Here is a 17,106-nt window from a genome sequence, read left to right on the forward strand (position 1 = left end):
TCGGGAAGAAAGGTTTCACCCGTTTGAGCTTCCACATTGAATGAAACACTTTCTTTGTTGTAGCTTTCGCTTGGCTCTCTAGTGTGAGGTTTCGATCGATTGTTACCGAGAATTTTCAGGTTGTCTGAGGTAGGGAGGGTGTAGTCTGGGGTAGTTATGTTGGTGGGTTTGGTTGTATTATATTGGGATGAGAGGATAAGGCAGTGGGTTTTTTCTGTGTTAAGTTTTAGTTGAAATGCATTCGCCCATGAGTTCATGATGTTTAAGCTGAGTTTGATTTCTTTGGTGATTTCTGTTAGATCATTTTTGTAAGGGATGTACAATGTGACATCATCAGCGTATATGAAAGGGTTAAGGCCTTGATTGGATAGAGACTTGGCTAGTGGGGTCATTAGGTTGAAGAGGAGCGGTGATAGTGGCGACCTTCAGGTACTCCACAGTCTGCTATCCATGGTGTTGATATGGTCGATTTTGATTTCACTTGGTATGTTCTGGTCATTAGGAAGCCCTTTATCCAGTGAAGTATTCTAGGATGTTTAATAGTATGTTGTGGTTCACCATGTCAAACGCACTAGACATGTCGAATTGTAGAAGTACGCTTTTGCCTATTGCAATTTCTTGTTTGAATTTGACTAATAGGGTGATTAGTACTGTTTCGGTGCCGTGGTTGGAGCGGATTCCTGATTGTGATTCGTGTAGTATTGTGAATTTGTTTGTGTAATCTGTGAGTTGTTTGGTTACCACACTTTCCATCAGTTTGACTGCCAGTGGGATTGAGGCTACTGGGCAGTAGTTGGTGATATCGTCTGTTTTTTTTCTTGGTATCTTTTGGTATTGGTGTGAGTAGGATGTTGCCGTTTTCCTTAGGGAAGAGACCATGTTGGAGCATGTAGTTTAAGTGGGATGTGAGGTCTTCTATGAAGCGGTGGGAAGTGGATTTTAATAGGTAGCTGGGACAGGTATCCAATTTACAGTGAGTCTTAGAGAACCTGTTAAGCACTTGGTTGACTGTTTAGCAGTGAGGGGAGCGAAGTTAGTCCAGAGTGTGTCCGCTGGGTATTCACCTGGGGTTGGGTCCAGACACTTGATGAAGTTTTCGATGCCATTGATGTTTTGAGGTAGCGTGTTGCGTAGGTTTACAATTTTTTCTTTGAAGTATTTGGCAAGTTTGTCTGCAGATAGGATGCCTATGTTGGTTGCGGTGACGGTGGTGATGTCTAATAGTTTGTTCACGAGTTGGTATAGTTTTTTGTGTCTTTGTAGTCAGGCCCTATTTTGGTTTTGTAGTATAACCTATTGGCTTATTCTGTTGCGTATTTGCATTTCCTTTGATTTTTGCTTCCATGCATTGAGTGTTTGTGTATCTTTTGCTTTTTTCCATGCTCATTCGAGTTTCCTGGATTGTGTTTTTAGTTTTTTCAGTTCTTCATTGTACCATGGTGTCGAGTTATGTCTACGTGAGGTTTGAATTTTATGCGGGAAAACTGTCCCATGGATCCTCTCCGGTATACAGGTTTGGCACCCACCTACTGGAGAGATTTCCTAGAAGGCTGATCATGACCATCTGACTCTGTGTTAGTTGGGGGGGGGGGGGGGGACAATATAAGCACCTGCCTATACACATTTCTACCCCAGAGAACAGTTACCACTTTAAGTATTGTATAAGAAAGGGAGAGAGGACAGATTACAAAGATATATGGCTTTATTTCTTACCAAAGCAATACAAGGCAATCAGGAACATCAATAGGACTGGAGGTCTGACTGGCAGCATCTTTGGATAGCATCTGGGAGTTCTTCAACCCCACCCAAATTTGCTGTTACTTTTATACCCTTCTGGCTGTATTCAAATCAAATGGGCTTCTATAGACTCCAATGTTAAAGTTGTTTACTTCAAACTTGGCTGACCACAAGATGATTCACCGGAAAAGCCTCCTCCTCTATCTTATCTGTTACTTCCCTTTTTTCTTTGCACCTGGCATTATCTTCAGAAAAACAATTTTTTTCTAACTCAGATACAGAAATAAGAGAATCCATTTTGTGACTGACAGGTTCCATTTTGATTTCAGATTTCTTGACCTAACTTTTCCAATTTAGGTCATCTAGGCCTTAGTCCAGGCTCAAAACCAGGCCATGCTTTTCCAGCAAGCTCCTAGCCACACTAGCCATCAGATTTTGACTTAGCCAGAATTTCTAATAGCCTGAGCTCTAAGGTTTGGCCTTCCACCCTTCCTGGCTGTACCATATTTCTACAGGTTCTTGTTTGTAAGGGTGCTATTTCGTCTAATATGTTTTTACATATTGTATCCGAGTCTGACAGATAGTGTGTAGAGTCTGTTTGTGCTGTCCATTCATTGTTGTACATCTGTTGCCAAAATGTTTCCGGATCTACTCAGTTAACCCCCCTCCTCCATTTTTAAATGGCTAGCATTAAAGACAGAGGGGGGTGCAGTTGCAGACATTTTCTCTCCTCTGTGTGCTGTCATCTGCCCCATCTAAACAAGCCTTCCTTGGGGCCTATCTTTCCAAGGCTCTTGAATGTTAGATCAATCCCCAGACTGTTAACTTCTTTGTGCCGTCTGATGATCCCGTTCAACGTTTACTCCACTGACCTTGTCATCTCCACACCTTTTCTCCTACTTCTTTTTATTTTCTGCTGCTTTTTACCTGTCTGCAATGCCTCAGTCACGGAGCCAGTGTCATCAGTATGTGGTATTAGCGGATGTAGTGCTCAGAATACATGTCCAGAAGCGAAGCAGTAGAAGTCTGATCTTGCAGAATGCTATTCTTTCTGAGTGCAAGACACATCCAAACCTGAGAGTTGGAGATATTACAGAATCTTACAGGTTTGGTTATTGTAATTTTAGTCTTGTGAGGGTTACTTGAGTATAGGTATAGTGTTATAGTGGGTGATTGAGTTGCAGATTGCACATTGTTTGATCTTTTTCATCCATGATTGTATGGTAACATATTTTAGTTTGTTTATTGTGCTCTGTGTTGGGCAGCTTTCACCTCATAAAAGTAGATAGTGCTGTGATTCAAGTAAATCAAATCAGTGTTCTAGTCATATGTTGGCCTCATGCAGCTAATGCCTGCTTAGACTTTCATGGTTACTCATGTATACAGCAAGCAGAAAATCCCAACCTACAGGGGGAGAAGCTCAGATGACAGCTGGTTGTCAGGCAGAAGTGACATAAGTAGTAAATATAGCACATCCCAAAATATCAGGCAACCATGTATGTCTTGGTTTTTTAGAGACTGCTGTCAGCGGCCAGTCCCATCAGTGTAGGAGCAGGCTCTGTGCAGTGGATAAGTCTGAAAATAGGCAGCAGCAGCCTGGGTGAGAAGAAAGTACAGTAAACAGCACATAGATGTTATTAATTTTGCCGCTATGGTGAAGTGTCTGATAAAGATAAAAACGAAGGTGAATGTGCACCTTCGAATGATCAACCACTGTTATCGGGATGTGAAAGTTCGGGTACTAAGCCTGGGGCCCCGGCTTCTGGGAAAAGCACTTGGGGCTGTGCCTCTGTTTCCAGCACTAACTTCGTTCAGTCACAGCGATCGTCCGGATGGCAGGGAAGACCTAACCCTAGGTAATGGCACGAATGTACTCCTGCTTCTGTGACACTGTGTACAGATGTTTGTCAGCCTAGAGGTGCCTTTTGTGTATCTGTCCGTGACATCAGTGTATGGATCTGTGCACCACAGTGGTAGGACATATAGTTCTTGGGCGTTTTCTGTGATGATTACATCTTCAAATTAATGATAAAAATGATCATAATCCATAAATGTATTCAGCAGAATCCTTTTCCTATTGTAAAATGTAGAATCTGTGAAGCAGAGAGAGCTGTGAGGAAGGATTTGGTAATGGTGGCGGAATGTCTTGGTTACTATATTGTGAGTGACTGTCCAGCATCTCACCATATCTGGCTAACCTACACTGGCTCCCCTTAGTCAAAAGAATCAAATTTAAAGCCACTTGCTTAGTCTATCACAGTCTGTATGGACCCACATCCAGCCTGCTGATTAATATATCCTTATGCTTTGCTCGATCCATTCGACTAAGAAAGCAAATGTTCCTCTCCTCCTTGTCATTTCAAGGATGTAGCCCATCGTTACAATATAGTTTTTTGTTTTTTTCCACGTATTGCCGCATCCTCCTACGTACCTCAAACCTATGGACTTTTCCTCCAGGAACTTATCCAAACCTTTTTTTAAACCCAGATACACTAACCACTGTTACCACATCCTCCAGCAAAGAGTTCCAGAGCTTAAGTAGTCATTGAGTGAAAAAAATATTTCCTCCTCTTCCTTAAAAGTATTCCCATTCTGCGAGGAAGTCTATTGTAGGTATTGGAGGTAGTTGGTTTGTAGAGACCAGTTGTTATTGTATATTGTTTGCCAGAATGTTGTTGGGTCCACCATTCCTCGTCTTGTATGAGGGATGGAGCAGAGGAGTAGCCTAGCGGTTAGTGCAGCGGACTTTGATCCTGGGGAACTGGGTTTAATTCCCACTGCAGCTCCTTGTGACCTTGGCCAAGTCTCTTAACCCTCCATTGCCCCGCGTACAAATAAGTACCTGTATATACTATGTAAACCACTTTGAATGTAGTTGCAAAAACCACAGAAAGGTGGTATATCAAGTCCAATTTCCTTTCTCCTTTATTAGTGTTTTGGGAGTATCTTTTCTCTTAAGCTGCTTTCATTGGATCTGGTTCCACCTCACTTCTTTTCTTCTTGAGCATACAACACTCGAATGCAGCAAAAGAATTATGTAGGGGCAACAGTTGTGAGGGCTAATGCTTCTATGCAATGTGACGTAATATGCCTGAGTGTACTGTGACCGTTCTATTCTTTGAGGCAGGGGTGGTAATTTGGTCAGATTCTGTGTAGTGATGAAAGTTGCTTTAATTGCATCCAATTCCTGCTTAAATAGTATGGAGAATGTTAATAGTTCGTCTTTCATATATCACTTAGCTCTAAAACTACACACACACACACAATGTGTTGGCGTTGCTTGCGTTGGGGAACCACTTTCTTCGGATTTTGGTTGTTTCACATAAATTGAGAATTGTGTATATTTTAGGGTTTTATTTATTTGTAGCATTTATACCCCACTCTTTTCTGCTCGATAGCAGGTTCGGTGCGGCATACAATGTAGCACAGTGTATGAGTACAGGTTAACTTTAGTTGCCAGTTTCTTGTTCAATCTTTTTCCCCACTCAGTTTGAACTGTTAATTTTAATTTTTTTTTTTTACAAATCTTTTGTCTGTGAAAAGAAAGAGCCTTCCTACCAAATGTTCTTAAATATCTTTTATCATCCCTCTTTTTTTGTGTGGCATGAATTTCATTTACTACTACCCTGTGTTACTTATCATTCAACCAAAATAAAATCTAGTTTAGTAGTTCAAGACCCACCTCAGTGTTCCTCAGTTTATTTAAGACCCTTTCCTATGAAAGGCTATCAAATGCCTTCTCTGTCACTAGAGTGGAATGAACCTCTGTTGTCAGTCTGTGGGTCTTCTGCAGCTCTGTGCTTGGTGAGCGCTGAACAGAAACCTTTGTAAGAGATTAAATAGAGGGAAAGCTGAGAGGAGCCAGTGGAGGGAAATCTGAGCTTCGTCAGCAGCGTATTCAGGGAGAGCAGTGAGGAGACTGTTACTTTGCTAGATGCATTGTGAAGGGGAGATGGCAAGCCTTGAAGGTTACGAGGAATAGATGATAAATTATAGGTTTAGTGGAGAGAGAAGAAATGCAGAGTAATTCCTATTGGAATCGAGAAAGCAAGAGAATCCGTGAAATACTTGCCATAGCAGCAGCGAAAGAGACGGTGCAAATCTTGTATGAGTTCAGCATTGAGAAAGAAGACTGAGTCCAGAAAGTGAGTGGAGAGAAGACATGAAGAAATAGATTAGAGAACTTCTCTGTTGCAAGGGCAGTTAGGGGAAGGGAAATGTGAAGTTAGCTCAGGCCTTTTCACTTGTAGCTCAGGGTGTTAAATTCAGGTGCAGACCCAAAGAGCTTAAATCTTAAGTTTGTACTTCAGTTAGTGGATTTGCTCAGGATCACAAGGAGTGGAAGTAGGATTTGAACTCTAGTTTCCCTAGTTCTGCACCTGCTGCTCTATCCACTAAGCTTCTATTCACTTCTAGGAATCATGTACAGACTTTATAGTGTCTGAATGATCCTGTATCTCTAATTTCACAGGAAGATTTGTTTTAGACTGAGGGCCCAATGCACAAAACTTACCGTGCTGTTAACGTTTGCTTTAGACTGGTTGTAGCCAGTCTAAAGCAAAAGTTATTTAGCTAGTAATGCACAAAAGGGTTTTCCATGGCTCCAACTTGTGCCATTAGCAGCTACCAAAAACCCTGTGCAAATGCATTGGAAGGAGCTCATTAGTATTTACACAGACAATTCCGTGCACGAAGCATCTACCTTTAATGTGCAGAATTTTATGGCAGGTCTGGACCTGTCGTTATGGACAGCAGTCTGCTTGTATTGTATAGTAGTGCAAGCAGACTGCCCCCCCCCCTTTCATAAGTGCATTGACACCTCCATCCCTGGTGGTCCAGTAGACCGCCTCCTGCTCCTCGTTCTTCCCAACCCCCTGCTAAAAATTCCCGGTGCAGTGGACCCCGATTTCCCCCCACCACACACACTGGCCCCCTGTGGCAAGAAAAGTCCTGGTGATCTAGTGACCCCCCCCCCCCCCCCCCCAAGTCCCTTCCTAACCCCCCAAAAGCAACAATGGCCCTCTTAATCTAGTGACGACCCCCCCCCCCCCCCCCCCCGAAAGATGGAGGCAGAAATGTGGGAACAGCACCTCCCACCTCAGGGTTGGGCCTTGTATGGTGTTTAACCCCACCCAGTCCATCCCAAAATGCACCGGGCAGAGACTGGACGCTGCCTTTTTGGAAGAGGAGGTGTTGCGCTTGCCCAACATTTTTTAGGGTATTGGGGAGGAGGGAGGGTCATTTTGGTCAGTTGCTGGGGGAGGGGTGCAGTCCACTGGACTACCAGGGAATTTTGTCAGGGGGAAGGCAGGAGGGGTGTTGGGGGACCACCAAGGAATTTTGTCTGTGTGTGTGTGTGTGTGGGGGGGGGGGGGGGTCGTGTCCAGTGCATTGGAGCTGTCAAATTAATTTACATTCGATCCCCTTTGTGAATCAGTGCCCAAGCGTTCCCCTCCCCCCCTCCACTCCCTGGTAACAGTAGTTACCCACTTTATATAGTAGTCCTGAGTCACAGCTTTGCTCACAGTTTTTCCTTTTGGATTTGTCTCTGCCTCTGAGATGTATCTGTGTCTTTTTTTTCTATACTAGGTCTGGAGTCCTTGCGAGATAGTGCTCACTCCACTCCTGTGCGCTCCACTTCTCACAGTGATGCCTTTCTTCCCTGTACACCTGCTGGCATGAGTGAGGGCAATGTGGGAGAAACCACCTTTGCAGATGATATGTACAGCCCTTCAGAGAGTGTGCTTCCAACGCCAGTGGCAGAACAGAACCTAGAGCTGCTGTTAGGCAGACAGATCAATGGTACCCCTTGCAGCATTGAGGAAGAAAATGAGTCTGAAGCCAGCACCCCAGCAGCAGGAGAAGAGGGTGTTGAGGTCCGGTCTCTCTGCCTTTGCACCCACACGCATACTGAACAGATGAATATGTTCGTTTGCAGTGTTATTCGTCTCTTCCTCGTCTCCCTTGGGCTCCTCTTTGTTCTGCTGTTGCTCCTCATCATCTTAACCGAGTCGGAGCTGGATGTGGCATTCTTGCAAGATATCCGTCAGACCCCTGAATTTGAACAGTTTCATTATCAGTACTTCTGTCCCCTCAGACGGTGGTTTGCCTGCAAGCTGCGCTTAGTGATTGGCCTTCTAATAGATACATGAAGGTGAAAGTCCTGGCCATTGTCCTAGTGCTCTAAGAAGACTCTGCTTTACAGCCCAGGCAGTAACACCATGAACTCATCTGCATTGCGATGGAAAAATGGGAAGGAGAGAGGCTTCCAAAGCAGTCCACAGAGCAACTGAATGACAGACACACAGATATGGAAAGTAAACACATGAAGAAGAACTTGACACCTTCCATTTCTCTTCAGTTTTCCTTGGTTCACAGGCTCATTGAATCTTGCTGCTCCTTTCTTTCCCTGTGTGCTTGGCTTTTTCCAGCATATCAGATGCAAGATGTTAATAGTTCAGGTGCTAGCACAGTAGGGGTGGGGAGGGTTGGGTTAGACTTAGGATATAGAAGGGGCCTGCAACAGGATGCAGCTAATTTTAGAATAGTAATGTTTACCTAATTAAAGTTTGAATTTTCCTTCTGCTGCACTGCAGTCTATAACCCTTTAGAAATAACGTGTGCCATTGATAGATGAGTGCTAACATTCCCATTGTGAATCACCCAACCCAATGTACTCACCTTGTTTTAGGGTCTAAATCTGTCAGCATGAAAGCGTGATGAGTTAGAAACAAACTGGCATTCAAAACTAGGTCTGGATAAAGCTCAACTGATGTCCTAAGCACAGCCCAACAATGGTGCCCCTCAGCCCTTCCTTTGCTTGACTGACTCAATAAGTGCTGCGAAATATTGTACGAAACAAACCATTATGTATATAACGATTAGAAAAACCCTGGAATCCATGTTGGAATGGATGTGGTAGCCGGCAGTGAAAGAGTTAACTCATGATAGCTAGTGGCAAAAACTGAGTTGCCCCCTTTTCCTTTGGTGTCCTAAGCATGTGCTTAATGCTTAATCCAGGGCTACATTCATACTGCTGGAGCTTAGAAACAATTCTCATAATGCTACCTTTCACAAATGATTCATAGATTGAAAAGGGGCCCTTGATCTTGCTCCAGCTGTTATGTCCGATACCACATCTACTTAGGAGGAAGTATTTACGTGCCCATCATGAGCCAAACCTAACGAGCAGCATTACACTGTTGCTCGTGATTTTTCCCAAGGAATTGCTTCCATTCTTTTTACACAGGAGCAGAAATCTGTAAAGTAGTTGGTAGCGATGAAGCAGAGATTAGCAGCCTCTAGGAAGGACAGTGTGTCCTCTTGGTGCTTGCAGGGATGTGCACCTGGTTTTGGAAACATGAAAGTTTTTTTTTCCCCGCAGAATTTTTTTTTTTACTTGATTTTGTATAGAAGAGACTGTTTCAATATATATTTTAACAACAAAAAATGCTATTTTATTAATACTTCTAATGATTTTTTAAATGGTATGGCTTGAGTGGGCATTGTGTTATATAATACTGGACAGTATGGTAGACAAACTATTTTCTGACTCACTTAGGTGACAGTATGATGCAGACTTCAGCCGTAAACATTTCAAAGCAAACGCACTTCATTTTCTCTGTACTGCTGAGCACACACACACAACATTTTGAAAGCTGCATCTAAATTTAAAAGCAGTCTTCTTGCAAATGTAATGTTGTAATATGAAAATGGGAGTGTTTTTTTTCAGTACAGCTGCTCCTTTGGTGTGTGGTGCAGACCTGCATCCCTGTAAAAGTATTTCCATCTTGTATTATTGTAGAAAAAGACTCCCCCCCCCCCCCCCTCGCTAGTATTAAAGGCACTTGTAAACTTGCAAATCTGTGAAAACCACTTCCCTTCACTCTACTTCTGTTCCCATGGCTTATCTTCCTGGAGCTAATACTAGTTGCTGAGAGTTCTTCTGCTTGTGATGCCTTTTGCCATAGTGTGAAGACCAATCCTGAACTTAATGATCTGATGCTTATGCTTGTGTTTCACCTTTGATATAGCAAGAACCTCCAAACTTCAGAAAATATTGCAATGTGCTCCCAGCAGGAGCAATAATCCTAGTGCCAGGAAAACTGGTGCACCAACATGGTGAAAAAGGAAAAAGTAACTTGAGCAAGGAAAACATGGACAGAGGGGAAAAGGATGAGAAGGGAGGACTGTCAGGAGAGATGACAGGTGCCTGCTCTTCCCTTCCCTTACAACCCCCCCCCCCCCCCCCCCCCCCCCCCCCAAAAAAAAAAAAAAAAAGAAAACCTGGGCTCCTATCCCCCAGAAAAATACTACCAGTGCTTCCTCTTGTCTTGCATGCAGTGGTTTCTCATTAAGCTTTCCCCCTACACTGTGTTCAGCAGCTTCCCTTTTTTTCTCCCCTGCTTCCTCTCCCTCTCTACCTCCCATCCAGCACTAGCATTCTCCTGTATATACTTTCCTTCTGCACACTCTGCCCAGCAACTTCCCTCCCCACGTTACTCTTATTCTCCTCAATCATTCCCCTCCTGTTTATCATCCTTCACTGACTTAGCATCGGTGGTACCCTACCCATCCCTCTTTCCCTCATTCTAGTATCTAACAGCTTCCTCTTTACTTCCACTCACAAGGAGCTGCAGTGGGAATCAAACTCAATTCCATAGCCCTCTTCGCTAACCATTAGGCTATTCCTCCTCCCAGCAGGCAGCTCTTTTCTCTATTGCTACTTTTCCTTTCACTCTGGCCCTCTGATGTTCCACTTTCCTTATCTCAACACTTTTTCTCTCTCTGCTTCTGCCCCCATCCTTTTCCTGCACTTATCCCTTAGTTTTTTGTTTACCTCAGCCTCCTCTTCTCACACTCCACAATGTCCTCTAGCTCTCTGCAAATTCATCCTCGCCCTACACTCATGTCACTCTCACACATCCCCTCCCCCATCTTTCTCCAACTCATTTTGTATCCTACCCACTTCCTTCCTCCTACACAGCTGTTCCTAGCTTGAGCACACTCTGCTCCCTGCCACCGCACTCTGCCCCTATCCCTTCTGACTCACTGTTGCCCTCTTTCTGCCCCATATGCTTTCTAATGGTAAACGTTTTCTATTTGGTGCTTCAGAAATGGTCACAAACTTATCATGTCTGGCTACCTCCTTACTTCATATTATCACTTGTATTGTCTTAGGCTCCAGCTAGCTTATTGGAGAGGGCACTGAGATGCTCTTTGGTCAGTCACTTCCCAGGCAAATAGCCTTGTGGCTTTTGTGCTACATAAGTATTGCCATACTAGGAAAGACCAAAGGTCCATCAAGGCCAGCATCCTGTTTCCAACAGTGGCCAATCCAGATCACAAATACCTGGCAAGATCCCAAAAAGTACAAAACATTTTATACTGCTTATCCCAGAAATAGTGGATTTTCCCCAAGTCCATTTAATAACGGTCTATGGACTTTTCCTTTAGGAAGCTGTCCAAACCTTTTTTAAACTCCGCTAAGCTAACCGCCTTTACCACATTCTATGGCAACAAATTCCAGAGTTTAATTAAACATTGAGTAAAGAAATTTTTCTCCAAATCGTTTTAAATTTACTACATTGTAGCTTCATCGCATGCCCCCTAATCCTAGTATTTTTGGAAAGCGTGAACAGACGCTTCACATCTACCCGTTCAGCTCCACTCATTATGGAGCGATACAAAGGCATTATAACATCTTCATTTTTGTTTTCAATTCCTTTCATAATAATACGTAACATTCTATTTGCTTTCTTTGCCGCAGCAGCACACTGAGCAGACGGTTTCAACGTATCACCAATGAAGACACCTAGATCCCTTTGAGCCTTGCATGTCGTAGCTATAATTCGTGTTCCTCTTTCCCACATGCATTACTTTGCACTTGCTCACTTTACCACATTATCTGGCAACGAATTCCAGAGTTTAATTACATGTTGAGTGAAGAAAAATGTTCTACAATTCGTATTAAATTTACTACTTTGTATCTTCATCGCATGCCCCCTAGTCCTATTATTGTTCGAAAGAGTAAACAAACAATTCACGTCTACCTCTTCCACCTCTATCATATCTCCCCTCAGCCATCTTTTCACCAAGCTGAAGAGCCCTAGACACTTCAGCCTTTCCTCCTAGGGAAGGTGTCCCATCCCCATTATCATTTTCTTCAACCTTCTCTGTACCTTTTCTAATTCCACTATATGTTTTTTGAGATGCGGCGACCAGAATTGAACACAATGTTCAAGGTGCAGTCGAACCATGGACCGATACAAAGGCATTGTAATGTTCTCACTTTTGTTTTCCATTCCTTTCCTAGTAATACCTAACATTATATTTACATTCTTAGCCGTCGCAACACACTGAGCAGAGGGTTTCAACGTATCATCAACAATGATGCCAAGATCCCTTTCTTGGTCAGTGACTCTTAATGAGGAACCTTGCATCACATAGTGTAGTTCAGCTTCCTCTTTCCCACATGCATCACTTTGCATTTGCTCACATTAAATGTCATCTGCCATTTGGGTGCCCAATCTTCCAGTCTCGTAAGGTCCTCTTGTAATTTTTCATAATCCTCTCGCAATTTAACAACTTTGTGCTGTTAGCAAATTTAATTACCTCACTAGTTACTCCCAGCTCTAGATCATTTATAAATAATTTAAAAGCAGCGGTCCCAGCACAGACCCCTGGGGAACCCCACTATCTACCCTTCTCCATTGAGAATACTGACCATTTAATCCTACTCTCTGTTTTCTATCCTTTAACCAGTTTTTAATCCACAATAGAACACTACCTCCTATCCTGTGACTCTTCAATTTCCTCTAGAGTCTTATCATGAGGTACTTTGTCAAATGCCTTTTGAAAATCCAGATATACAATATCAACCGGCTTACCTTTATCCACATGTTTGTTCACCCCCTCAAAGAAATGTAGTAGATTGGTGAGGCAAGATTTCCCTTAACTAAATCCATGTTGGCTTTGTCTCTTTAATCCATGCTTATGTATATTTTCTGTAATTTTGTTCTTTATAATAGTCTCTACCATTTTGCCCGGCACCAATGTCAGGCTCACTGGTCTATAATTTCCTGGATTCCCTCTGGAACCCTTTTTAAATATCAATGTTAGATGGGCTACCCTCCAATCTTCAGGTACCATACTTGATTTTAAAAATAAATTATGTATCACTAACAATAGTTCTGCCAGCTCATGTTTCAATTCTATCAGTACTGTGGGATGAATACCATCCGGGCCAGGAGATTTGCTACTCTTCAATTTGTCAAATTGCCCCATTACATCCTCCAGGTTTATAGAGATTTCATTCAGTTTCTCTTACTCATCAGCTTTGAATATCTTTTCTGGCACCAGTATCTCTCCCAAATCTTGCTTTTAATATACCTAAAACAAACAAAAAAAAATTGTGTGTTTTTGCCTCCAGTGCAAACTTTTTTTCAAAGTCTCTCTTTGCCTTCCTTATCAGCGCTTTGCATTTGATTTGACATTCCTTATGCTGCTTCTTATTATGTTCAGTCGGTTCCTCCTTCTATTTTCTGAAAGATTTTCTTTTAGCTGGAATAGCTTCCTTCACCTCACTTTTTAACAATGCCAGCTGTCATTTGGTCTTCCTCTCTCCTTTTTTTAAAACATGGAATATATATGGCCTGAGCTTCCAGGATGGTATTTTTAAACAGCATCCACGCCTGATGTAAATTTTTGATCCTCACAGCTGCTCCTCTAAGTTTTTTTTTTTTCCCCCCCACCATTCTTCTCTTGTCTCCTTTTTGAAAGTTAAAAGCTAACATTAGATTTCCTGGGTCTGAACTTCAAGGCCCTTAAAGGAAATGGCTGAATATTTGATAAACAGGATCTCCCTCTATGCACCTCAAGCAATAGCCCTAATCACACCCTCTTCAAAGGGCATCACATGATGTGATACCCACCAGCGAACCTTCTCCAGAGTAGCCCCCACTCTCTGGAATACACTCCCTGAAAGGCTCCTCTTAACACAAGATTAACTCTATTTCAGAAAGCATGTAAAAGCTTGGCTCTTCTACCAGGCCTTCCTACCTGTAATGGTCTCAAATATAAATCCACTTATGCTTCCACCTTTTCCTTTATTAGCACTCAACTATGGAATGCATTACCCAAATCTGTGAAAATTATTCATGATCATCTGTGCTTCAAAAAATCTCTTAAGACCAGCTTATTTGGAAAAGCTTACCTTAATGGACCCGTCTTAAATCCATAATTCATGGAATACAACTAATTTATGGACCTCATGGACTATTACCCTCCCCCTCTTTTCCCTAATCCTTTGTAATTATAATCCTTGCTGTTTACCTTACTATACTTCGTTTGTTTACTGAATTGGCAATTGCCTTTACAGTCTGATGTTAGCCACATTGAGCCTGCTGGTGGTGGGAAAATGTGGGGTATAAATGTAATAAATAAATACTTACTCCAAAGCTAATATCAAATCTGATCATATTATGATCACCGTTATCAAGCAACCCCATCACCATTACCTCCCGCACTAGATTTTGCGCTCCACTAAGGACTAGGTCTAGAATTTTTCTTTCTGTTGTTGGCTCCTGTACCAGCTGCTCCATGAAGCAGTCCTTGATTTCGTCAAGGAAATTTACCTCCCTAGCATGCCCTGATGTTTCATTCACCCAGTCAATATTGGGGTAATTGAAATCACCCATTATTATTGTGTTGCCCAGTTTGTTTGCCTCACTAATTTCTGATAACATTTCTATATCCGTCTGTTCATCCTAGCCAGGTGGATGGTAGTACACTCCTATCACTATCCTTTTCCCCTTTACACATGGAATTTCAATCCAGTGATTCCAAGCTGTGTTTTTTTTTTGTCCTGCAGAATTTTCAATCTGTTTGAAATCAAGGCTCTCCTTAACATACAATGCTACCCCTCCACCAATTCGATCTACCCTATCACTATGATATAATTTGCACCCATTATGATAGTGTCCCACTGGTTATCTTCCTTCCACCAGGTCTCAGAGATGCCTATTATATCTAATTTTTCATTTAGTGCAATATATTCTAACTCTCCCATCTTATTTCTTAGGCTCCTGGCATTCACATATACACATTTCAAACTGTTTGTTGCTCCTGTTTACATTGTGCTCAGTACTTGACAGTATCAATTTGCAATCTTTTGCCTGATTATTTTTATTTAAAGACACCTGATCTACTCCGGTCTCTTTTGCAACCTCACTATCAGGATAGCCTATCTTCCCTGTTATGGTGATATCTTTGAAAGATACCTTAGGCCGAACCATGCACTTTTGAGTGACTGTCGGCCTTCCCCCCCGTTTCTAGTTTAAAAGCTGCTGTATCTCCTTTTTAAATGCCTATGTCAGCAGCCTGGTCCCATTCTGGTTAAGGTGGAGCCCATCCTTTTGGACTAGGCTCCCCTTTCCCCAGAATGTTGCCCAGTTCCTAACAAATCTAAAACCCTCCTTGCTGCACCATCATCTCATGCACGCATTGAGACTCCAGAGCTCTGCCTGTCTCTTGGACTACCCTAGAGCTTCTGGATTTGAGCGTTCTACCTAAGAGCCTAAATTTGGCTTCCAGAACCTGTCACCCACATTTTTCTATGTCATTGGTACCCACATGTACCAAGACAGCTGGCTCCTCCCCAGCACTATCTAAAATCCTATCTTGGTGATGCATGAGGTTTGTCACCTTTGCCCCAGGCAGGCAAGTGTCCAGGTGATCCTCATGTCCACCAGCCACCCAGCTTATCTACATGCCTAATAATCAAATAACAGCTGTCCTAACCCTTCCTTGAGCCTGGGATTCAGCACTTGGGTGCCCAACACACTCATGCCTGTTGATGGTAAAAGCAGTGTTACGCATCTGGTAAGGTGTTTTGGTATGATTGATCAGGCACAAAATCCCTCCCACTTACATGATTGTTGAATATTGAGTTTTAGGACTGATTGAGGAAGTAAAGAGATTATTGCATGAGGGAAAGCACACTTGGATAGTAGGATAGCAAAATAAAAATGCCATTTAATACATAGAAGTGTTTCATGTGCTTTTTAAATATATTGGTGATACTGAAATAGTTTGCTAGGGAGTGTTAGTTTATAGTAAGCTGTGTTAATGGTTAATGCTAATAAAGCATCAGTTTGCAATGGGTGAGTCACACTGGCAAATGGCATAGAATTATGTGGGTTTGTGCTAAAGGGACTGTGCATAGTTCATGCAAAACTGCCTCACCTGTTCTAGCCATAGCACTTAAATGTATGTTTTCATACAACTAATGTCTCTGTGATGATGTCTTGGAGATGGAATGTATTGCAAAATTTACAGTAGAAATCCAGCCTGGATCCTCCAAATGGAAGCATTTCAGTACTGCTATGGGAAAGGAAGTAGTGAATCAAGCTGAGCACATTTCTGCCATCTTAAGATGTGGGAGAGACATGGCTGTAGGAGCTGTTGCTGGAAAAAACTGCTAAAGAAACCTACAAATGTGAATTTCTTAATTTTCATATGCAATAGAAACATGTGCCAAATGCAGCAATTATTTTCCTTTAGATTACTAATGACCCATTTTTTTTACATTAGCAATATGAACATAGTAGAAAATAATATTTGATGTCATGAAAACTATTTTTAAACTTCAATAAATATTTAATTATAAACTGGAAGCAGTGTCATTCTTTGCACACAGACAATGGAGGAAAAAGGGAGTTTGAGGCTCCATGACCACAAGTGCAGAACCAGGCTAATGGGGTTACAGAACACTATACTGAGCCTTAGTCTAACATGCTCCATTTACTACTTTTCTCAACCCTTCCCCTCCTGGAAACAAACACCCCATCGTAGCCTTCCACTCCTCACACTTTCCAGAAGTAGGGCCAAGTGTTGTAGCAGTAGCAGGTTGTAAGATAGTAGGGGGACTGTGCAAACATCATTGGATTTGAGTGGGCTGCTGGGTAGAGAGATAGATTGAAAATGAAGCCAGGCAAATCGTTTTTACACTCCTACTGCTAAGGGTGGACTGCTCTAAACAGCAAGTTACAGGCATGTCCAAGGTTTACAATCTAGAAGTATTTAACTGATGATAGTTTGAAGTGCATCTGGAACATGGTTCATGAATTCTTTCCAACCCCCTCTACACCTGTGGCTGTTTATTACTTGTAGATGCATCTCTGTGGCACCACCAGGAACAAACAGCAAAAAAGGACATCCTCAATTAGACCTATTTCAATTTCATCAAGGCCCCGATGCTGATAAGTAAATGCAGGCGCTAGAGGCCACTAGAATTATTAGCATTTGTATAGCGCTACCAGACGCACGCAGCGCTGAACACCTGATACACATTAACCTGCACAGAATGCT

At 42.4% G+C, this 17,106-nt stretch overlaps 1 protein-coding gene across 2 annotated transcripts in view; it reads left to right on the forward strand.

Moving 5' to 3' along the window:
• The window catches only part of FRMD5 (FERM domain containing 5), a 269,594-nt gene extending 261,394 nt beyond the window's left edge, over window positions 1-8,200 (forward strand). For both annotated transcript variants that reach the window (XM_030190473.1, XM_030190474.1), the window contains one exon: window positions 7,327-8,200. In XM_030190473.1, the coding sequence (XP_030046333.1) occupies window positions 7,327-7,889 (563 nt within the window). In that variant the 3' untranslated portion in view covers window positions 7,890-8,200. The remainder of the gene's footprint in view (window positions 1-7,326) is intronic.
• The last annotated feature ends 8,906 nt before the right edge of the window (window positions 8,201-17,106 follow it).

The sequence above is a fragment of the Microcaecilia unicolor genome, chromosome 1, assembly GCF_901765095.1.
Source record: "Microcaecilia unicolor chromosome 1, aMicUni1.1, whole genome shotgun sequence".
Taxonomy (NCBI): Eukaryota; Metazoa; Chordata; class Amphibia; order Gymnophiona; family Siphonopidae; genus Microcaecilia; species Microcaecilia unicolor.